At 40.7% G+C, this 24,652-nt stretch overlaps 1 protein-coding gene across 2 annotated transcripts in view; it reads right to left on the bottom strand.

Annotated features, from left to right (window-relative positions):
- Positions 1–24,652, bottom strand: part of TMEM150C (transmembrane protein 150C) — an 89,219-nt gene that overhangs the window by 13,385 nt on the left and 51,182 nt on the right. For both annotated transcript variants that reach the window (XM_025385195.1, XM_025385196.1), the window contains exons 2-6: positions 9,237–9,326; positions 8,037–8,090; positions 7,870–7,902; positions 7,702–7,769; positions 98–225 (exon numbers count right to left, since the gene is read on the bottom strand). In XM_025385195.1, the coding sequence (XP_025240980.1) occupies positions 98–225; positions 7,702–7,769; positions 7,870–7,902; positions 8,037–8,090; positions 9,237–9,326 (373 nt within the window). The remainder of the gene's footprint in view (positions 1–97; positions 226–7,701; positions 7,770–7,869; positions 7,903–8,036; positions 8,091–9,236; positions 9,327–24,652) is intronic.

Genomic DNA, 24,652 nt, shown 5'->3' with positions numbered 1-24,652 from the left:
TGGGCCATATGGTGATTATACCTCAATAGCTTTGATAATCTCACAAGTGAAGGTCTTACCAGTGTCAGAGGGAGGTGAAAAAGGCCAAATCAAGTACCTGAAAATTACCAAGTAAGGTCATTCCGAAGGAAGCCAGACACAGCGCCACCAATCCACTAATATTCAGCCATGGGTTTAAAACCTTCGGTTTCAGTTGTATGAAGCGCAGAACAGCTACCACAAGGGCTAGGAATAAAGCAAAGTCTTAAAATGAAAGAAATTAAATCACACACCTAGACTGTGAGGCAGAATTCTATTATTATTATTTTGCTGCTGCACTATTTTCTTAGGTAAGAGGGAGAATTCTAAAGCCACAATGTGCAAAATTAAACTTTTCACCACAGTACATTTTACATCTCTGGAATGATCCACAACTTTTCAGAGAAACTTTCCATGCAATGCTTACGATTATTTAGATGTTTTATTACACCCAATCTGGGGAAAGCAGAGAGGCAGAGAGGCAGAGAGGACTCCAGGCAGCAGGGCTGTATGTTACTTAGGTGAGGCAAGGATGATAGGACTATGAATGGTGTTGTTCTCAGAGTTTTCAAAAACAAGGTCCCCACAGGACAGACTGGCTTAGGAGAGCACTGCAGAGGCTTGGCACACAACATATAAGATGGGATAAAGACAGACGGACTCAGTCATTCTTTTTCTTTTTTGAGACGGAGTCTCACTCTGTTGCCCAGGCTGGAGTGCAGTGGCTGGATCTCAGCTCACTGCAAGCTCCACTTCCGGATTTATGCCATTCTCCTGCCTCAGCCTCCCGAGTAGCTGGGACTACAGGCGCCCGCCACCTCGCTCGGCTAGTTTTTTTGCATTTTTTAGTAGAGACGGGGTTTCACCATGTTAGCCAGGATGGTCTCGATCTCCTGACCTCATGATCCGCCTGTCTCGGCCTCCCAAAGTGCTGGGATTACAGGCTTGAGCCACCGCGCCCGGCCAACTCAGTCATTCTTTAGCTTAGAACAGTGTGGAAAATAATGATAGGGTAGGAACATAATGGGAAGAAGACAAGGTTACCACATCTAGACAAAACTACTGGTGCTAGTGCCATAAACCATTCCTGGGGAGAGGAAGAAAGATAATGGAAAGTGTACAAGTTCCTTTATTACTGGTTTTACTCTCACTTCCCTTTGATTCTACTTAGAGGTGTTCACTGTCAAACAACAAAGATAGTTAATCTAAATTAGAGAAGTTACAATATTCACACATATGAAACCTGTATTTGAACACAGCAGATTGGGAGATTTGGTATGTACTGAAAATGGTACCTAGTATATCAAGAAAACTCAATTCCTGAAAATAATATTAATTACTCATTTTAAAAGTCCACTCTATCTTTTGAAGCAAATTGGTATCAGAGAATTTGAAGAGAGAATGAGGGAAGTTACTTAGATTTCAAATCTGACTTCTAATAGTAACCTTGGGATAGTCCATACTCAAGGCCCTAATCTAATCCTTTTCTTTTGCCTAGTGCAGAGATATTTTCATATTTATACAAAGAGTTGGCAGAGGTTAGTCAATAAATGATGAAAAATCACCTTCAATTAATGTAAATTATATCTACATATAAGGAAACAAACTTACTACTAAGATAATTTATTTTGACATTAAGGTTCAGCAGGAAAGACAATTAGAAATTCAAGAATTACCTTATTTATACAGCAATTAAGTTGGTAATTATTTGCTAAAGGTTTTTCTTTGATTACAGGCCATTATTAGTAGTCATTAATAAAGAAAATCTATCCATAAATTTACATTTCCCAAGTATGTTAAATTTCATAGTGTAACCCTACGGCTTTAAGCTCGATAAGTTGACTTTTAGTTCTAAGTACTTCTGATCAAAGAGTGGTATAAAACTTGATTAATATTTTGATTTTAGAAACAAAATAGAGATAAATCATGATTTATAAAAATCTCAAATTGTTCAGCCCTGATATGTATTTTAGTATATGCTTCAGCTAGTATCCACTGTTGATCAGAAAATTAATACACTATACCTGGGTTAACAACAGTTTCTCAAACTATTGGTTTGAGGGACCTAGGTAGGAATTATATCTGAAGTCTTTAACAATGACAATAACTATCCAAGAGGATGAAAAATAGGCACAATGTCTTATTAATTTTAGGATAAGAATAGGAGGAGGAAGCAGGGGAGAGGAGTAATTCAACACACAGCACTCCATCACAAAGTGGTCATCAGCTAAAGAAGTCATTAGATTAAGCCTAGAGAGCTCAACACAGGCACCATAGGATATCCTTCTAATGAGTTGTGTATGGCTATTAGGACATAATAACAAGACACTAAGACAGCACACTTCATTTTTGTTTTCTTTTTTTTTTTTTTTTTTTTTGAGACGGAGTCTCGCTCTGTCGCCCAGGCTGGAGTGCAGTGGCCGAATCTCAGCTCACAGCAAGCTCCGCCTCCCGGGTTTACGCCATTCTCCTGCCTCAGCCTCCCGTGTAGCTGGGACTACAGGCGCCCGCCACCTCGCCCGGCTATTTTTTTGTATTTTTTAGTAGAGACGGGGTTTCACCGTGTTAGCCAGGATGGTCTCGATCTGCTGACCTCGTGATCCGCCCGTCTCGGCCTCCCAAAGTGCTGGGATTACAGGCTTGAGCCACCGTGCCCGGCCTGTTTTCTTTTTTTTGAGACAGAGTCTCACTCTGTCACCCAGGCTGGAATGCAGTGGCATGATCTCAGCTCACTGCAACCTCTGCCTCCTGGGTTCAAGCAATTCTCCTGCCTCAGCCTTCCAAGTAGCTGGGACTACAGGCCCATGCCACCACGCCCAGTTAATTTTTGTATTTTTAGTAAAGACAGGGTTTCACCATATTGGTCAGGTTGGTCTTGAACTCCTGACCTCAGGTGATCTGACCGCCTCGGCCTCCCAAGTTGCTGGGATTACAGGCATGAGCCTATAATATAGACGAAGTCCATCTCTGTCGCCAGGCTGGAGTGCAGTGGCGCAATCTTGGCTCACTGCAACCCCCTCCTCCTGGGTTCAAGCGATTCTCCTGCCTCAGCCTCCTGAGCAGCTGGGACTACAGGTGCACGCCACCATGCCCAGATAATGTTTTTGTATTTTTAGTAGAGATGGGGTTTCACCATGTTGGCCAGGATGGTCTCTATCTACTGACCTTGGGATCCGCCTGCTTCGGCCTCCCAAAATGCTGGGATTACAGGTGTGAGCCACCGCGCCTGGCTGGTTAATTTTTTTTTTTTTTTTAATGACCACTGAAAACTCTCTCTGGTCATTTTGTGGGATAGGATGGTGCTGGAACTTGACCTAAGTCCTAAACCTAGTTCCTGAAATGGCTCTTCATGTTGACCCACCCACCCAAACAGTTTGTTCCTTTATGCCCAGGGGAACAGAGTTGATGGCCGCTGTCTTCATTATCTATTTCTGTCCAGTAAACACAGGACATGCAACATCTCCCGGTCCCTGCTTTGCTAGCTGTCCTATTTGTAATATGAATGGTAAGTCATCTTATCATGAACAAATGATGAAATTCAGCAGGAAACAGAAACCAATTTGAAGACAGGGATTTAATCCAACACTCCTAACTTCCAGAATTGCATTCTAAACACCACACTTTGCCCTTTTTTACCTCTTAACTCCATTATTAATCAGATGAGGGGAGGCAAGCTTTCCTTTTAAAATAGATTCTAGCTGAATTTTTAGAACGATTGATCTAATAAAGATTTTGCCCCATAACAGTTTTACTAACACTTAGGTATGAATGGAGGCAGATTTGGACTGTTATGAAGTCCATTTTCAACCAAGTAGTGATTTAATTATACCTTCTTTAAAAAGACTTATGGGCCATTTCAAAGCCATCTTTATATATGCTAGCTTTTACCACATTCATGTTCTGATCAATAGATGTATTTTTTTGTTTCATTAAAAGTTTTAGATTTCACTAACAGTTTCAGAAAAGATTTTTTTTGTTTTGTTTTGTTTTTTTTGTTGAGACAGAGTCTCGCTTTGTCGCCCAGACTGGAGTGCAGTGGCCAGATCTCAGCTCACTGCAAGCTCCGCCTCCCAGGTTCACGCCATTCTCCTGCTCAGCCTCCCAAGTAGCTGGGACTACGGGCGCCCGCCACCTCGCCCGGCTAGGTTTTGTATTTTTTTAGTAGAGACGGGGTTTCACCATGTTAGCCAGGATGGTCTCGATCTCCTGACCTTGTGACCCGCCCGTCTCGGCCTCCCAAAGTGCTGGGATTACAGGCTTGAGCCACCGTGCCCGGCCTCAGAAAAGATTTTAAAAACTCATCCTTCTGTGGTTTTTGGTATTTAGAATGGTCCTTTGCTATAGAGAGGTGTCCCCTACTTAATTTTCCTGTCTATTTTCAAAAGAGTGCAAATCAAATAATGGCTGATTTTTCTAACTACATTTTAAATTCTGAGTCTGACTGAGTTTTTAAAATTCAAAACTCAAAATAACATCTCTTCCTTGCAGTTCTAAACTGGTACCTAGCCAAATTTTTGTTTTGTTTTGTTTTGTTTTGTTTTACTCTTTATGCATCAATAATTCCTATTTATGACTGCAGTAGAACACAACCATCAATATGTTTTGCCTGAAGGGAGAGTGGCTGCTATTAGGTGACTGAAATCATTCAGTTATTAGCTTTATCCTCACAACCTCCCCAGGGCAGGAAATTATATTCCTTTGAAGACATTTGTCTTAGGTCTTTTTCTCTCCCACCCCGTGGAAAGAAATGCAGTTTCAAGACAAAGAGCATAACTAATTCTCTAAAGAAAATAATTGAGCATTCAATCTTTGATTAGTCTGCCAAAAAAGATAAAATATCTTTGCTAATTTTAATACATGCTACATTGACTCAGTTTTAGATTGTAAATTGTAATCTATACGGCTGCTGAAAAGCAGTGACTGATACGCGGTGTGGGTTATTTCTTAAAGTCAGTTATGTAGATTAAAATAATAGTCTGAAGTCTAACAAGGGCAGGCCTGGGGAGATGAAGGTATCCACAGTTTAGAGAAGGAATCATTAGTAAACTGATTCTTTTTCACTCTCAGAGTTGATAAATAAATACTTGTTGGTTTGCTCCCATTGAACACTAATCTTAATCAATTTTATGTCTACCAGATGGTACTAAAAATGATGAATGATAATACAGAATAAACACTGGATGTTGTAATACCTTAGAGCAAGAGTTAGCAAAAGCTTAACTGCTTCTTGGTGGAGCAGGAAGGACTGGAGAATAAGATGATGACAAATGTCATCTGGAAGAGGGGATCTTGCTTTCATTGCTTTGTTTTTGGAAATGCTTTTGTAATTAGTCAATTATAAGCCTTATAACTGGATAAACTTGTGAGTGATACAAACTGGGTTTTAAAAAATTATACACTTAAAGACTACTGGGAAATATCAATTTGTCTTAAGCATACAAAGGAAATAATATATGGCTTCCAATGTGCTCACTGGTTTGTTTAAAGCCCAGTGGAGGATAGACAGCTGGTGATAGCTTTTTTATATTCCAGACTTGAGTATCATGCTTAAATGAGGTAGTATTTGCAAAGCGCTTTGCATTGTTCCTGGAATAGAAATGATGGCTATTAATTATTGTTGCTGCCCCCTGTGGGATGATCATATGAATAGATGGCAGCCTGCAAGCCTACGTGCTATGATGGCAGAGGGGCCAGGAAAGGTCCCTGACCCTGCCATTCAAGGTTCACTCTTGGGGCTTTGTGCTCTGTTAAATGTGAATGTTCTTTAGCAGCTATTTATGTCTTGGGATGAATAAGTTTATTAGGTCTTTTCAGAAGAATGGTGTCAAGAGTAGAAAAAAGGAGTACATATAAAGGTCCTGGCAGCTCTGAGGCTGAAAGCAGTGACAACCAAACCTGACTGCCCAGGACTGGCCCTGGTGCCCACGGGTGCACCAGATGCTGCAGGTGCCATCCATCTTGATACTTGTAAATATCTAGGATGTGAAAGTCTTGACTGCTAGGGGCATAAAGAGGAGAGCTTTTTTAAAGACTCAGCAACTCCAGCATCAGGGTATATTTAACTTTCTCCTCAGTGGTAGTATAGCAGCCCATGCCTTCCAGATGCTTCCTGCTTTGGCAAATGGGATATGCTTTGGGGAAGGCTGGGGAGGGCTTTGATGGAAAGGTGGTTAGCTCTAGGGAAGAATCTTGTTAACTGTACAGAAGCTCCCCAGTGTACTTCTTTTTGAAGCTTACAGATTCAAGAGAGGCCTGATGGGCCTGATGGGAAACATTCTCCGTGTTTCTCATGTTCTGGGCTTTCTGAACCAACTAGTTTCTGCCTGTGTTGCATGTTGGACCACCCATCTCCCTTGATTTTCCACTGACTTCTAAAGGTCTTACCATTCTTATAGCAAACATTAAAAAAGAACACATTAAGAATGAGTAGGAATTTTGTGGGGGAGGTGAAATAACAGGTTACTTCTTTGGGGGACATGTCCCACAAAGGTCGAATATTCCCTCAGTAACACTACTACCTTTTACTTGGAGTGAAAGTCTCACCATCAAAAGAACTACTTCCAGAACACCATTGTGGGAAGGGTGGGCTGTCTCTGGTCCTTCCTAACAGCATGCTGACAGTGACAGCTAGTTGACTCTTGGAGAGACCCTGGGAAAGCCTGGCATTGAGGAGATGGTACACAAGGTAGATTTGAAAAAGGATAGAGTGCATGGCTGGTTCCCACCATCTCCGGAGGACTATGCAGGGTCGTGGATGCACTCACAGAGGGACAGAATATTACATGAGGGTCTTGGACCCCAAAGAAAAAGTGAGGAAGTGGGACTAGATATGAGTACCAAAGGTTTCTTCTTCTTCTTCTTTTTTTTTTTTTTTTTTTTTGAGACGGAGTCTCGCTCTGTCACCCAGGCTGGAGTGCAGTGGCCGGATCTCAGCTCACTGCAAGCTCCGCCTCCCGGGTTCACGCCATTCTCCTGCCTCAGCCTCCCGAGTAGCTGGGACTACAGGCGCCCGCCGCCACGCCCGGCTAAGTTTTTGTATTTTTAGTAGAGACGGGGTTTCACCGTGTTAGCCAGGATGGTCTCGATCTCCTGACCTCGTGATCCGCCCGTCTCGGCCTCCCAAAGTGCTGGGATTACAGGCTTGAGCCACCGCGCCCGGCCCTTCTTCTTCTTTTTAAGCCTACTTCTCCATTTGCCAGCTTACTATGTCTATAGGCACAGGAGAGAGTGTAATCCTAATGCTAATGTTGACCTTTAGGTTCAAAGACAGTATCTACATACATCAACAAATATCACAAAGCCCATGCATTTTTTTCATCTTTGCTAGCGACGGAATAAATAAAGCATTCTTTTCAAAGCAAACGTATTATACAATATTACATTCTCATGCAGGATTTTATACCATGAAATATATTATTTTATGCAGCAAAATAAATCAAGTCAAGAGTATCTGAATGATAAAGATGGTAAAGGGAAGAGAAAATGTAAGGACAGCAGGGTGAATATAAATGGATGTACGAGAGAAAAAGACCTTTAAGACAAAGAGCTGGCTTCAGCATACTGACCTGATGTGATACTAAATGATCAACTAAGCCCCCTATTGTTTCGATAAGGGTTTGGGAGAATTTAAAATAAAAAAGAAATGTACCAAAGCACATAAAGCATTCTTTATACTCTTCTTACCTAGGAAGGCTGCCATGTTCATAACTTGACTAAACACACAGCTTGCAGGAGGATCATCACCTGCAATGCTTGAAAAAGATGAAATGTTTTATAGTTACTATATCAAAATCTATGATCCTCCTAACTTTTCCTATGGTCCCACAGAACAGAAGAGAATTGCTGGGTTACCTTATATATGGTGCATGCTTCACACCAGGTTTCCTGGATAACAACAAAAAAAAAAACCACAGAAGCTCAGGTTAAAGCACTGTCATTTGTGCAGTTTAACCTTCCCAGTGGGAAAGTTTTTGCTAAATCTATTGATGAACAATGAAATACCCACAGATAAACTTTACCTTTCAGCTGAATTTAATGGTAAAATTTTGTCATCTTCCACAGCTATGAAGTATCTATCAAAAAAGAATAAGTTTATAGAACAAAGAAATTGAAAAAAAGAATCATTTGTTTCCCAGTTTTATTAAACTAACTGCACTAATTCATATTCACTTTTTCTAACTGAGAAATGCTCTTTTACAATTCTTTACCCATAGCTCATCTAGTTCTTTGAAGCTCAAATGTCATTATTAGTAATATTTCCTTAATTTTCAAAACATCCCCCAAATTGATGGCCATGCTTATAAACTGGAAACTAGAAAACAAGGAAATAGACCTTATAACTTTGAGCAAACTAAAATTAGGGTTCAGTTTCTAACTTCTCAGGAATATGTGTCCTACCTTTCCTAACAAACTTTAAGGAACTAAAATAATTTTCTTAAGGTGAATATTACCTAAAATAAGCAAGCGTGGGAACATTTTGTGGTAAGCCAGGACTTCTGATGTAATGATATTCATTTTATAAACATATCAGACCCAGTTGTGAATAACTTGACTATGAACTGGACTGCAGATGGAATCCACGGCATATTAGCACCAAGTTCGAAAATCTTGTAAATATTTAATTCAAATAACCAGTTTACAAAATGTTCATCACAACAAGAACACATGAACACAAAATAAACTCGTATTCTTCACCACCTGCTTTGCATAATTATTACTCACTCTTGTTACTTACTTTGGTTAACAGAAAATGGGAAAGAAATGAGGACTTCAGCAAGGTTGAATTAGTAAAATATATTATTTTGAAGTATTTATAAATACAGTCATATAGATATGCCATCTACTATTTTTTTCAGGGCAGGGACAGAGTCTTGCTCTGTTGCCCAGTCTGGAGTGCAGTGGCACGATCTCAGCTCACTGCAACCTCTGCCTCCAGGGTTCAAGTGATTCTCATGCCTCAGTCTCCTGAGTAGCTGGGATTACAGGCATGCGCCAGCACGCCTGACTAATTTCTGTATTTTCAGTAGACACAGGGTTTCGCCGTGTTGGCCAAGCTGGTCTCAAACTCCTGACCTCAAGTGATCTGCCCTCCTTGGCCTCCCAAAGTGCTGGGATTACAGACATGAGCCATTGTGCCTGGCCGCCATATACTATTAAGATTTACATTTTTATCTACATTGCACCTGAATCCTTAAATAATGAAATGAGCGAATACTCACACTATCCACAATCCAGCTGAAGTAAACAAAGTAAATACAAGAGGTAGGAACATCCACACGCTGCATTTCTTCCCATCCATGCCTGTACCACTGAAATAAAATAGACCTGTATTAATAATTAAGGCAAAACATTTACTTCACTCTTTCAAGATAGAAAGTTTAGTCTAACCGAAAAAAAAGTGTATTTTATGAAACCATGATTCAAATTGGTATCATCATTCCCACCTACTCACGTGGGAAATCCCTGAAACAGTTACCATGGATGATTGTTATCTAGCTTAAATATTCCAGAGTTTTAGTTGAGAACTAATAGAAAATTTATTTATTTATTTTTTTTTTTTTGAGACGGAGTCTCGCTGTGCTCCCAGGCTGGAGTGCAGTGGTGTGATCTCGGCTCACTGCAAGCTCCGCCTCCCGGGTTCACGCCATTCTCCCGCCTCAGCCTCCCAAGTAGCTGAGACTACAGGTGCCCGCCACCACGCCCGGCTAGTTTTTTGTATTTTTAGTAGAGACGGGGTTTCACCATGTTAGCCAGGATAGTCTCGATCTCCTGACCTCGTGATCCACCCGCCTCGGCCTCCCAAAGTGCTGGGATTACAGGCTTGAGCCACCGCGCCCGGCCATAGAAAATTTATTTAAAATTTTTTTTTTTTTTTTGTATAGATGGGGTCTAGCTATGTTGCCCAAGCTGGTCTTGAACTCCTGGCCCCAAGTGATCCTCCTACCTCGGCCTTCCAAAGCCTCACAGGCATGAGCCTCAGTGCCTGGCCAGAAAATTTTTCATAAAAACATTTATCCTTGTATAAGTATTGACACATTTAAGAAAAGACAAAAGAGTTTGGGTTAGGTTAGGACTTTCACTAGAAGAGCTAAGTACCAAAGGTATACTTCAACCTACTTTCAGTGCTAATATTAACATTTATGTATTTATGGATCTGACATGTATATAAATCTATAGGCTGGCAGACGAAGGTGTTAAAAACAAATGGTTACTAAATAAATCAGCACTTATCAGGAGGAAATGACAAATGCTTTGCAAATCTGAACTTTTCTCATGACATGTTATTGAGCAGCAATCTCAGGAGACTAAAGATGAATGCTCTGTAAAACAATGCATTGTGTATAACTTTAAATTAGTGCTAATAAACACAATGAAAAAATACATATGTCTGGCGTTTTGGATGTTACAAAAATATATAAATAAAAAATCCCCCCCACACAAATGAAGTGAAAACTAGAAGCTCCAGAAGTGTCTATGAAAAATTATCAGTATTAAACATAAAGAAATAACTATCACTTTATGTCTTAACTGCCAGACAAAATCTATCTCAGACACTGGATGCCAACATAATCCTTATGGCAAAAACACCTGTTCTAAGAAAATTAAGTGCCCTAGTAACTTACACTGGGGACCTGACAATCAGAAGAATAATGTGATTAAATGGCACCTCTAGGGAGATATCAATGCTCTTTATTTTGAGTTTTACAATTAAAACAAGTTTTTTACAATTTTTTACAATTTTTTTTACAAGTTTTTGCAGTTAAAGCAAGTTTGTTTACTGGGTTTGAACCAGCACTGCCCAATTTGTGAATACCTCCGAGACAACTGCTTTCATATGCTGGGACTCCCTGGACCCTCCAAGTGTTGAGACAAGAGAGGGAACATGATGGTCACTTCAGGATGGCAAAACAATCCCTTCTGCAACATCTCAGGAGGTCTTAGTTCCCTGAACTGGTCTACCTGATTACGTAGATCTTTCGGACTAGGAGATAGACACTGGGCCTACTAAAGTGTCTTTCAACAGTTGTGCCTTAGTCTAAACACATATCTGGGCAGTGGTGTTAAATAAATTACAGAATCTAGGAGTTGAAAGACATTAGAGCCACTTTCAATAATTTAATTTGCAACGAATCTAATCCAATACAATCCAACTCAAAATTATTGACACCCTACCTGTGCCAGGTACTATACCAGGTGGTGGAAATACTGAGGCGAGGTCTAATGAATATGACTATTTATACGTAACATTCTATGCAATATATAAAAACTATTGTATGAATTAGTGGTCCATGGCTGTCTAGTTTATATAATATGGAAGAAGAATGAACATTTTAAGCATACACAACATTGCTAGTCAGTCTCTATTCATTTGTTTATGTCCAAAAAGTTGTGGGCTCATAATAAAGCTCTCCATTATGCTAACAAAAATAATTCCATAAGTAGTCAAATGTAGAGGGAGCACAGAAAATAAGAGTGATGGTTGAGTATGTAAACCAATTATTCTAGGTCTGCCACTGAAATAGGGCCCTCTAATAGGATAAGTACAGCCGAGATGCTTAGGAGATCTGGTTCCCAACCTCGGCTTTCCCAATAACTGACTAATCGGGTCTGGGTCGTTACTTAAATCTGTAACACCATTTTCTTATGGTTTTACAGAATCTAGGAGCTGAAATGTCTTTCAGCTCCTAGATTGTGAGATTCAACTAAATGAACACTATTGAATGCAAAGAGAGGGAGAAGGACATCAAGGACAGAGTGGCAGTACCTTGGAGGTTAAGCCAAGTCTGGTATTTTATACCTTTGCAAAAACAGAATGATCCAATGTACTCAAAATTATCAGCCCCGGAGAAAATGTTAACTATCGTTACAACAGATTGGTGAATAAATCAGAATGACACTTATTAATGTACAATGAGAGGCACAACTGTCAAATGGACAAATACTCATGCTGGCTCCCCTTTTAGGAATGTCTGTGTGGGAAATTGAAACTTTCAACCAGGGAGGTAGAGTGAAGAGGGTTAACAAGATAATTCTAAGACCATGGCATCAAGCTACAATAGCTTTATATACTAATTTCCTGGCCCGAGGTACTGGGATGTCCCATTTAGCCACTGATTCTCATTTACCTGCACTTGTCAGCTGATATTGTGACTAAAGAATTTGCACTAGAGAAATGACTCTGATGTGCTCTCTGCTCCAGGTACTGGGGAAGGATTCCAGGAGGTTCCTGGAGATGAATGTTTAATTTGGTTTAGTTTCACAGCTCTCTGAGCTGCCTTGGCTTGACAAGTTCAGATACTTGACTGAAAGTACCTTTTTGCAAAGGATAAACAATCTATTAAATTAACTCTCTCTCTCTTTTTATTTTTTTTGAGACACGATCTCGCTTTGTCACCCAGGTTGGATGGGGTGCAGTGACGCGATCACAGCTCACTGCTGCCTCAACCTCCTGGGCTCAAGCGATCCTCCCACCTCAGCCCCCAAGTAGCTGGGACTACAGCTGCATGCCACCACACCTGGCTAATTTTTTGTATTTTTTGTAGAGACAAGGTTTCACTATGTTGCCCAAGCTAGTCTGGAACTCCTGAGCTCAAGTGATCCACCCATGTGAGCCACTGCCCATGGCCAACTTAACTCTGTTAACTTTGCCTTACTGCTGCCTGAGAATTAAAGTTAAAAGTAGGAGATGGATCTCTTTCTTGCATCCTTCCAGACACCATGAAAATAAACTGATCCATTGCTTCTAGTCACATTAGAATGTGTCACCCAAACTTTACTTATATTTCCTAGCAAGAATAAGTTCCACTCTTTCCCTGAGCTAAATCAACCAGTTTCCTTCCAGCTAGAAGAGTACATTTTCCCCTCGCCTCTTAAAGGAAAGAGGGGGAGAAGAATGGAATATTCCATACTCCTAAAATAGTTTTATCTTTGCATTCATTTTTATTTTTATTTTTTAAATTTTCTTTATTTTATTTTATTTTATTTTATTTTTTTGAGAAGGAGTCTCACTCTGTTGCCCAAGCTGGAGCGTGGTGGCACAATCTTGGCTCACTGCAACCTCCACCTCCCAGGTTCAAGCGCTTCTCCTGCTTCAGCCTCCTGAGTAGCTGGGACCACAGGCACCCCGTCACCACGCCCCTGCTAATTTTTGTATTTTTAGTAGAGACAAGGCCTCACCATATTGATCAAGCTGGTCTCGAACTCCTGACTTCGTGATCCGCCCACCTCAGGCTCCCAAAGTGCTGGGATTACAGGTGTGAGCCACCGCACCTGGCCAGCATTTTTTTTTTTTTTTTAAAGAGATGGCATCTCACTATGTTGTCCAGGCTGAACTCAAACTCTTGGGCTCAAGAGATCCTCCCACTTCAGCCTCCCTAGTAGCTGGGACTACAGGCATGCACCACCACACCTGGTTTATTGTATCTTTACATTCTGAATTATACTTTTTTTTTTTTTTTTTGAGATGGGGTCTCACTCTGTTGCCCAGGCTGGAATGCAGGGGTTCAATCTCGGCTCACTGCAACCTCCGTCTCCTGGGTTCAAGTGGTTCTCCCACCTCAGCCCCCTAAGTAGCTGGGATTACAGGCACCCGCCACCACACCCAGCTAATTTTTATATTTTTAGTAGAGATGGGGTTTCACCACGTTGGCCAGGCTGGTCTCGAACTCCTGACTTCAGGTGATCAGCCCTCCTTGGCCTCCCAAAGTGCTGGGATTATAGATGTAAGCCAATGCGCCTGGCCCATACTTCTTTTATATTCTACATAATATTTACTCTATTTATATTAATCTTCTAATAATACTTCACAGTAAAAAAATTAAAGATAATTCTTCCTATGTCCTAAATGGTTAATTATATCTAGGACAACGTCACCTCATGAGCTTCTAAAAAGTGGAGGAAAAAAGCCAGAATTGCATAAACTTTCTTGAAAGGGTTCTGGCATTTAGATTTGCTTTGGAAGACTCTCCTCCGAATGGTATCATTTATCCAAATGATTTGCAAAGCTGTCATCCAGATGGCCAAATCTTCCTAGAGAGCCAATACTGCAAACTCTCTGTATATTTCTGTCGCATGTTCTTTTCTTCCCATAAATGTCATTCCCTAAGTCTGAGTTCTCTTCACTCTCTTTTACTCAATCTGTGGTGTGAGTGAGACTGCACAGTGGGGCTCCTGAACACTATGAGTCAGATGATGAAAATTCCCACCTTCTATGCTCGTTTTGTGACCTGACATCCCTGCAGTTCTCTTTGTTCCTCTGAGAGAAAATGACCTGTAGCATGAGGTCTTCAGAGGCTCCCACTGTGGACATTTTTGTTGCTCTGGAAGTCTTCAAGCTGCAAATATCCGAGAGAACACCTGGCCACTTGAAAGTGTACGATTTTGTGGAATTGAACAGAGTGTTACTACAAGCCCATATTAATTTATTATTTAAGACTCTAACTCCTTTCGTTGGTTTGAAAAGGGGGTGTTTATAAAGTCAAAGTCATGGCCAGGTGGGGTGGCTCATGCCTGAAATCCCAGCGCTTTGAGAGGCTGAGGTGGGCAAATCATCTGAGGTCAGGAATTCGAGACCAACCTGGCCAACATGATGAAACCCATCTCTAGTAAAAATACAAAAATTAGCGGGGTGTGGTGGCATGTACCTGTAGTCCCAACTATGCGGGAGGCTAAGGCAAGAGAATCGCTTGAGCCCAGGAGGCAGAGGTTGCAGTGAGCTGAGATTGCTCTACTGCACTCCAGCCTGGGTGACAGAGTGAGACTCTTCCTCAAAAAATAAACAAATAAATAAATAAAAAGTCAAAGTCATATGATTATTCATACTTTTATCATCAAATTCAAAACAGAGAGTTTGTACATTATTAGCTACTGAAGCTACGGAGTGAAAGAACATAGCATACTGTCACCCATGCTAATCCTTGAAGACAAACTTTCTATTTTTTCAAGCCGCAAATGGAAATGGAAGCTACAAATGGAAAAGTAAAGCCCAATCTTCATTTACAGCTTTAAAAACTTTATTAGGGCCGGGCGCAGTGGCTCATGCTTGCAAACCCAACACTTTGGGAGGCCAAGGCCAGCGGATCATGGGGTCAGGAGGTCGAGACCATCCTGGCTAACATGGTGAAACCCCATCTCTACTAACAATACAAAAAAATTAGCCGGGCGTGGTGGCGCACGCCTGTAGTCCCAGCTACTTGGGAGGCTGAGGCAGAAGAATCGCTTGAACCTGGGAGGTGGAGGTTGCAGTGAGCCGAGATCACACCACTGCACTCCAGTCTGGGGGACAAAGCAAGACTCTATCTCGACAACAAAAAACAAAAAACAAAAAAACAACTTGATTAGTGAGAACCAGTTACAACAATGACTGTGAAGTGTCATTGTAGTTTATATTTCCAAGGGCTGGAAAGGACTTGCTTATTATAAACAGAAGGACTGGGGCAATGGAGAGAGGCAGCTATAGTTCACAGACTCTGGAGCCAGGCTACCAGGGCTTGGAATCCAGCTCTGCCTCTTACTAGTTTTGTGTCCTTGGTTAAGTCTTCTCTGTGCCTCAGTTTCTTCATCAGCAAAGTGGAAATAATAATGGTATCTACCTTATAGGGTTTTTATGAGGATCAAAAATATGTTTAAAGCACTCAGAACTGTGGCTGGCATACAATAAATGTTAGCCAGCATTTCAATAAATGTTAACTGTATGATGCTGAAAGTGCTGTTGGGGGTCTTTGGTTCTCTTTTTTTGTCTTGTAATTTATCAGGAAATGAGCTCCCTGCTACAGTAATTTTTCATTCTGCTCCCAGGGCCAACTGGAATGAAGCAGAAATGATGAACGAGTCGCCCATCATGACCACGACTGTCACAGTGTCCATGAACCAAGAGCATCCTTGGTTTGTTTTTTAATCACCTGTAAATCTTATTTTTCTTTTGTGTCATGGGCAAGTGTGAAGGGCTTGTATTATCTTATCATTCATTTGTAATTATAAGGGGTAATGATGAGGACTGTTTCTTTTGTTTTTCCCCTAAAATGTTTGCAGGCTCTCAGATATAAATCAGCCTGGGGAGATATGCAATACAACCAACGAATGTCACACTTGTTCTGCTAACAATTAAAATTTTGTTTTCACTGAATCCTAAGTTTGGGAAGGCATAATAGTCAGGTGACCTGGTGTCACCTTAAGAGTATATGACTTCCCTCCATCCACAGATATAAACAATATTATTCAATTAATGAGGTCAATCCCCCTGTTCCCACAACATTTTTCATAAGTGCTGGCAAGAAACAACATGTAGTAAAGGATTTCTATTAAACATTACCATTCCCAAAAGAATATAATGATTCCTAAGTAGAACCAATGGCAACTAGTTTTTCTCCAATGCTGTCTTGATTTCTAAAAGCAATCACCTTCATTCAACTGACAGATGACTATAGGGATCCTTTCATGCCAGCGACCTAAGGATTCTTTTTCTCAGAAATCAATGGAGCACATTGTCCCAACACTATTTTTTTTTTTTTTTTTTTGAGATAGGGTCTCTCTCTGTCACTCAGGCTGGAATGCAGTGGCATGATCATGGCTCACTGCAGCCTCAATCTCCCCAGGCTCAGGTGATCCTCCCACTTCAGCTTCCTAAGTAGCTGGGACAACAGGCACGTGCCACTATGCCCAGTTAATTTTTGTAGACACAGGGTCTCGTCATATTGGCCAGGCTGGTCTTGAATTTCTGAGCTCAAGCGATCCACCTGCCTCGGACTCCCAAAGTGTTAGGATTACAGGCATGAGCCACTGAACCTGGCCTGTCCCTACACTATTGACAGAATAATCCCAGAAGGAATTCCCTTCTACCAGCACTTTAATTCAATAATGCTGTCTTAGAGTTTCTATGCCAAGATCCTCTTCAGAGTCCGTTTATATCTTTAATAATAATAAAAATATTGCCCACATGTGGCAGATGTAACTGCCAACCCAACAGTCATTTCTCCTCTTTTTCTTAGCTAATAGAAGTCTAATTTTATTAGGGACAGAAATGTGCTCAGCCCAAGGTCATGAGTTGTTAAGCCAATCATAGTGATCTCATTTTCCTTTAACAAGTACCTTTCCAGACTCCTTTTAACCTGGCCCATGAGATGCAAAAGAAAGCCTACTGAGTAGCAAATGGGAAGGGTTTGCATCCCTGATAGTGGATTGTTTCTTTTCTGCCCACCCTACTTCTCTCCCACTTGGGATGCTATAGTGAAAACATGGCACCTAGTGCTATGGCAGCCATAATGAAACCACGAGACAAAAAAACATGAAGACCCAAAGTCAACACATGGAGAATGGCAGATTAGATGGTAGGAAGAACTGAGTCCTTGATAACATCATTAAGACACTACCAAATGCTCAATATCACCTACCTCCAAACTAGTGAAAAAAAGTCATTATTGCTTTATTACTTTAGGGTGGTAGAGCACCAAAATCCACTCTCTCTCCTTCCATTATAATTTGGTAAGCAGCTGCTCACCTACATTATACTTCGCAGCCTCCTTTGCAACAAGTGTGGCCCTGTAAGTTCTCTCCAATGGAAAATGACTGAAGGCTCATATGATAACAGAATTGTATTATACAGGAAAATGTCCATTTTCTAGAGAAGTATACTGAAGTATTTAGCAGCCAATTGTCATAATGTCTAAAATTCACTTCATATTTTCATCAACGGGGTAATTAAAAAGTTTTAGAGACACAGTGGTGATGGTTGTACAACACTGTGAATATAATTAATGCCACTGAATTATACACTTAGCAACGGTCACAATGGCAGTTTTTGTTATATATATTTCACCAAAATTTTTAGAAGTTTAAAAAGCCATTTCAAAAAAGATGAAGTACCACCTCACCCATTAGGATAGCTATTATCAAAAAACAAAAAGTGCTCTCTGGGCAGGGCATCTTTGAAAGAAAGGCAGCAGCCCCAGTTAGGGGCTTATGGATAAAACTCCCATCTCCCTGGGAAGGGCACCTTGAGAAAAGGGCAGCTGTGGGTGCAGCTTCAGCACACTTAAATGTTCCTGCCTGCCAGCTCTGAAGAGAGAAGCAGATCTCCCGGCACAGTGCTCAAGCTCTGCTAAGGGACTGACTGCCTCCTTAAGTGGGTCCTTGACCCCCGTGCCTCCTGATGGGGAGACACTTCCCAGCAGGGGTCGACAGACACCTCATACAGGAGAGCTCTGGTTGACATCTGGTGGGTGCCCCTCTGGGACAAAGCTTCCAGAGGAAGGAACAGGCAGCAATCTTTGCTGTTCTGCAGCCTCTACTGGTAATACCCAGGCAAACAGGGTCTGGAGTGAACCTCCAGCAAACTCCAACAGACCTACAGCAGAGGGGCCTGACTGTTAGAAGGAAAACTAACAAACAAAAAGGAATAGCAACAACATCAACAAAAAGGACGTCCACACAAAAACCCTATCTGGAGGTCACCAACGTCAAAGGCCAAAGGTAGATAAATCCACAAAGATGAGGAAAAACCAGTGCAAAAAGGCTGAAAATTCCAAAAATCAGAACGTCTCTTTTCCTCCAAGGGATCACAACTCCTTGCTAGCAAGGGAACAAAACTGGATGGAGAATAAGTCTGATGAATTGACATAAGTAGGCTTCAGAAGGTGGGTAAAAATAAACTCCTCTGAGCTAAAGGAACATGTTCAAACCCAACATAAGGAAGCTAAGGACCTTGAAAAAAGGTTAGAGGAACTGCTAACTAGAATAACCAGTTTAGAGAAGAACATAAATGACCTGATGGAGCTGAAAAACACAGTATGAGAACTTCATGAAGCATACACAAGTATCAATAGCTGAATCAATCATGTGGAAGAAAGGATATCAGAGACTGAAGATCAACTTAATGAAATAAAGCATGAAGACAAGATTAGAGAAAAAAGAATGAAAACAAACAAACAAAGCCTCCAAGAAATATGGGACTATGTGAAAAGATCAAACCTTGATTGGTGTAACTAAAAGTGACAGGGAGAATGGAACCAAGTTGGAAAACACTCTGCAGGATGTTATCCAGGAGAACTTCCCCAACCTAGCAAGACAGGCCAACAATCAAACTCAAGAAATACAGAGAACACCACAAAGATACTCCTCAAGAGGAGCAACCCCAAGATACATAATTGTCAGATTCACCAAGGTTGAAATGAAGGAAAAAATATTAAGGGCAGCCATAGAGAAAGGTTGGGTTATCCACAAAGGGAAGCCCATCAGACTAACAGCAGATCTCTCTGCAGAAACCCTACAAGCCAGAAGAGAGTGGGGGCCAACATTCAACATTCTTAAAGAAAAGAATTTACAGCCCAGAATTTCATATCCAGCCAAACTAAGCTTCATAAGTGAAGTAGAAATAAAATCCTTTACAGACAAGCAAATGCTGAGAGATTTTGTCACCACCAGGCCTGCCGTACAAGTGCTCCTGAAGGAAGCACTAAACACAGGAAGGAACAACCAGTACCAGCCACTGCAAAAACATATCAAATTGTGAACACCATCAACACTATGAAGAAATTGCATCAACTAATGGTCAAAATAACCAGCTCGCATCATGACAGTATCAAATTCACACATAGCAATATTAACCGTAAGTGTAAATGGTCCAAATGCCCCAATTAAAAGACACAGACTGGCGAACTGGATAAAGAGCCAAGACCCATCAGTGTGCTGTATTCAGGCGACTGATCTCACATGCAAAGACACACATAGGCTCAAAATAAAGGGATGGACGAAGATCTACCAAGCAAACAGAAAGCAAAAAAAAAAAAAAAGCAGGGGTTGCAATCCCAGTCTCAGATAAACAGACTTTAAACCTACAAAGATCAAAAAAGACAAAGAAGGGCATTACATAATGGTAAAGGGATCAATGCAACAAGAAGAGCTAACTATCCTAAATATATATGCAGCCAATACAGGAGCACCCATATTCATAAAGCAAGTTCTTAGAGACCTACAAAGAGAGACTCCCACACAATAACAGTGGGAGACTTTAACACCCCACTGTCAATATTAGACAGATCAACAAGACAGAAAATTAACAAGGATATTCAAGACTTGAACTCAGCTCTGGACCAAGCAGACCTAATAGACATCTACAGAACTCACCATCCCAAATCAACAGAATATACATTCTTCTCAGCACCACATCACATTTATTCTAAAATTGACCAAATAAAAAACACTCCTCAGCAAATGTAAAGAACAGAAACCATAACAAACAGTCTCTCAGACCACAGTGCAATCACATTAGAATTCAGGATTAAGAAACTCACTAAAGGCTGGGCGTGGTGGTTCATGCCTGTAATCCCAGCACTTTGGGAGGTCGAGGTGGGCAGATCACGAGGTCACGAGATCGAGACCATCCTGGCTGACACGGTGAAACCCCATCTCTCCTAAAAATACAAAAAATTAGCCGGGCGTGGTGGCGTGCACCTGTGGTCCCAGCTGCTCAGGAGGCTGAGGCAAGAGAATGGCATGAATCTGGGAGTGTGAGCCAAGATCACACCACTGCACTCCAGCTTGGGCGACAGAGCGAGACTCCGTATCAAAAAAAATAAAAAATAAAAAAAAACTCACTAAAAACTGCACAACTACGCAGAAACTGAACAACCTGCTCCTGAATGACAACTGGGTAAATAACGAAATTAAGGCAGAAATCAGTAAGTTCTTTGAAACCAATGAGAACAAAGACACAATGTACCAGAATCTTTGGGACACAGCTAAAGCAGTGTTTAGAGGGAAATTTATAGCACTAAATTCCCACAGGAGAAAGCAGGAGAGATCTAAAATCAACACCCTAACATCACAGTTAAAAAAACTAGAGAAGCAAGAGCAAACAAATTCAAAAGTTAGCAGAAGACAAGAAATAACTAAGATCAGAGCAGAACTGAAGGAGACAGAGATACGAAAAACCCTTCAAAAAAATCAATGAATCCAAGAGCTGGCATTTTGAAAAGATTAACAAAATAGATAGACCGCTAGCCAGACTAATAAAGAAGAAAAGAGAGAAGAATCAAATAGACACAATAAAAAATGATAAAGGGGATATCACCACCGATCCCGCAGAAATACAAACTACCATCAGAGAATACTATAAATACCTCTACACAAACTAGAAAACCTAGAAGAAACGGATAAATTCCTGAACACATGCACCCTCCCAAGACTACATCAGGAAGAAGTCAAATCCCTAAATAGACCAATAACAAGTTCTAAAATTGAGGCAGTAATTAATAGCCTACCAACCAAAAAAAGCCCAGGACCAGAGAGATTCACAGCCGAATTCTACCAGAGGTACAAAGAGGAGCTGGTACCCTTCCTTCTGAAACTATTCCAAACAATATAAAAAGATGGACTCTTTCCTAACTCATTTAATGAGGCCAGCATCATCCTGATACCAAAACCTGGCAGAGACACAACAAAAAAAAGAAAATTTCAGGCCAATATCCCTGATGAACATCAATGCAAAAATCCTCAATAAAATACTGGGAAACCAAATCCAGCAGCACATCAAAAAGCTTATCCACCATGATCAAGTCAGCTTCATCCCTAGGATGCAAGGCTGGTTCAACTTACGCAAATCAACAAGCATTATCCATCACATAAACAGGACCAATGGCAAAAACCACATGATTTTCTCAATAGATGCAGAAAAAGGCTTCAGTAAAATTCAACACCTCTTCATGCAAAAAACTCTTTTCTTTCTTTCTTTCTTTTTTTTTTTTTTTTGAGACGGAATCTCGCTCTGTTGCCCAGGCTGGAGTGCAGTAGCGTGATCTTGGCTCACTGCAAGCTCCGCCTCCTGGGTTCACACCATTCTCCTGCCTCAGCCTCCCGAGTAGCTGGGACTACAGGCGCCCGCCACCACACCTGGCTAATTTTTTGTGTTTTTAGTAGAGATAGGGTTTCACCGTGTTAGTCAGGATAGTCTCAATCTCCTGACCTTGTGATTCGCCTGCCTCAGCCTCCCAAAGTGCTGGGATTACAGGCGTGAGCCACTGCGCCTGGCCCATGCAAAAAACTCTCAATAAACTAGGTATTGATGAAACATATCTCAAAGTAATAAGAGCTATTTATGACAGACCCACAGCCAATATCATACTGAATGGGCAAAAGCTGGAAGCATTCCCTTTGAAAACCTGCATAAGACAAGGATGCCCACTCTCACCACTCCTATTTAACATAGTATTGGAAGTTCTTGCCAGGGCAATCAGGCAAGAGAAAGAAATAAAGGGTATTCAAATAGGAAGAGAGGAAGTCAAATTGTCTCTGTTTGCAGATGACATGATTGTATATTTAGAAAACCCCATCGTCTTAGCCCAAAATCTCCTTAAGCTGATAAACAACTTCAGCAAAGTCTCAGGACACAAAATAAATGTGCAAAAATCACAAGCTTTCCTATACACCAATAATAGACAAACAGAGAGCCAAATAATGAGTGAACTCCCATTCACAACTACTACAAAGAGAATAAAATACCTAGGAATACAACTTACAAGGGATGTAAAGGACCTCTTCAAGGAGAACTACAACCCACTGCTCAAGGAAATAAGACAGGACACAAATGGAAAACCATTCCATGCTCATGGATAGGAAGAATCAGTATCATGAAAATGGCCATACTGCCCAAAATAATTTACAGATTCAATACTATCCCCATCAAGCTACCATTGACTTTCTTCACAGAATTAGAAAAAACTAGTTTAAATTTCATATGGAACCCAAAAAGAGCCCATATAGCCAAGACAATCCTAAGCAAAAAGAACAAAGCTGGAGGTATCACACGGATGTGACTTCAAACTATGCTACAAGGCTACAGTAACCAAAACATCATGGTACTAGTACCAAAACAGATATACAGACTAATGGAACAGAACAGAGGTCTCAGAAATAATGCCACACATCTACAACCATCTGATCTTTGACAAACCTGACAAAAGCAAGAAATGGGGAAAGGATTCCCTATTTAATTTTATTATTTAAAAAATTAAATTATTATTTAATTAGCTGTGTTAGCAAAACTGGCTAGCTATATGCAAAAAACTGAAACTGTACCCCTTCCTTACACCTTATACAAAAATTAACTGAAGATGGATTAAAGACTTAAATATAAGACCTAAAACCATAAAAACTCTAGAAGAAAACCTAGGCAATACCATTCAGGACATAGGCATGGGCAAAGACTCCATGACTAAAACACCAAAAACAATGGCAACCAAAGTCAAAACTGACAAATAGGATCTAATTAAACTAAAGAGTTTCTGCACAGTAAAAGAAACTATCATCAGAGTGAACAAGCAACCTATACAATGGGAGAAAATTTTTGCAATCTCTCCATCTGACAAAGGGCTAATATCCAGAATCTACAAGGAACTTAAACAAATCTACAAGAAAAAAGCAAATAACCCCATCAAAAAGTGGGCGAAGGACATGAACAGACACTTCTCAAAAGAAGACATTTATGGAGCCAACAAACATGAAAAAAGCTCAGTATCACTGGTCATTAAAGACATGCAAATCAAAGCCACAATGAGATACCATCTCATGCCAGTTACAATGGCAATCATTAAGAAGTCAGGAAACAACAGATGCTGGAGAGGATGTGGAGAAATAGGAATGCTTTTACACTGCTGGTGGGAGTGTAAATTAGTTCAACCATTGTGGAAGACAGTGTGATGATTCCTCAAGGATCTAGAACCAGAAATACCATTTGACCCAGCAGTCTTATCACTGGGTATATACCCAGAGGATTATAAATCATTCTACTAGAAAGACAAATGCACACATATGTTTGTTGTAGCACTATTCACAATAGCAAAATCTTGGAACCAACCCAAATGCCCATCAATGATAGACTGGATAAAGAAAATGTGGCACATATACACCATGGAATACTATGCAGCTATAAAAAAGGATGAGTTCAAGTCCTTTGCAGGGACATGGATGAAGCTGGAAACCGTTATTCTCAGCAAACTAACACAGGAACAGAAAACCAAACACCACATGTTCTCACTTATAAGTGGGATTTGAACAATGAGAACACATGGACACCTCGAGGGGAACATCACACACTGGGGCCTTTCAAGGGGTGGGGGGCTAGGAGGAAGCATTAGGAGAAATACCTAATGTAGATGACGGGTTGATGGGTGCAGCAAACCACCATAACACGTGTATACCTATGTAACAAACCTGAACGTTCTGCACATGTACCCCAGAACTTAAAGTATAATTAAAAAAAAGAAAGGAAAAAAAAGTAACAAGTGTTGGCAAGGATGTGGAGAGATTAGAACCCTTGTGCATTGTGGCTGGGAATGCAAAATGTTACAGCTGCTGGAAAATGGTATGGCAGTTCCTCAAAAAATTAAAAATGGAATGACCAAGTGATCCATAAATTTTACTTCTGTGTATATAACCATACAAATTGGAAGCAGGGACTTGAACAGATATTTGCATACCCATGTTTATAGCACCATTATTCACAATAGCTAAAAGGTGGAAAACAAGTGTTCATCAACTGATGAAGGGGTGAATAAAATGTGGTCTAGACATACAATGGAATATTATTCAGACTTACAAAGGAAGGAAATTCCGATACATGCTGAATTATGGATTAACTTTGAAG

Source organism: Theropithecus gelada, chromosome 5 (genome assembly GCF_003255815.1).
Source record: "Theropithecus gelada isolate Dixy chromosome 5, Tgel_1.0, whole genome shotgun sequence".
NCBI classification, from domain to species: Eukaryota; Metazoa; Chordata; class Mammalia; order Primates; family Cercopithecidae; genus Theropithecus; species Theropithecus gelada.
Note: the sequence above shows the minus strand (reverse complement) of the source record. Positions and strands in the feature narration are given on the sequence as shown.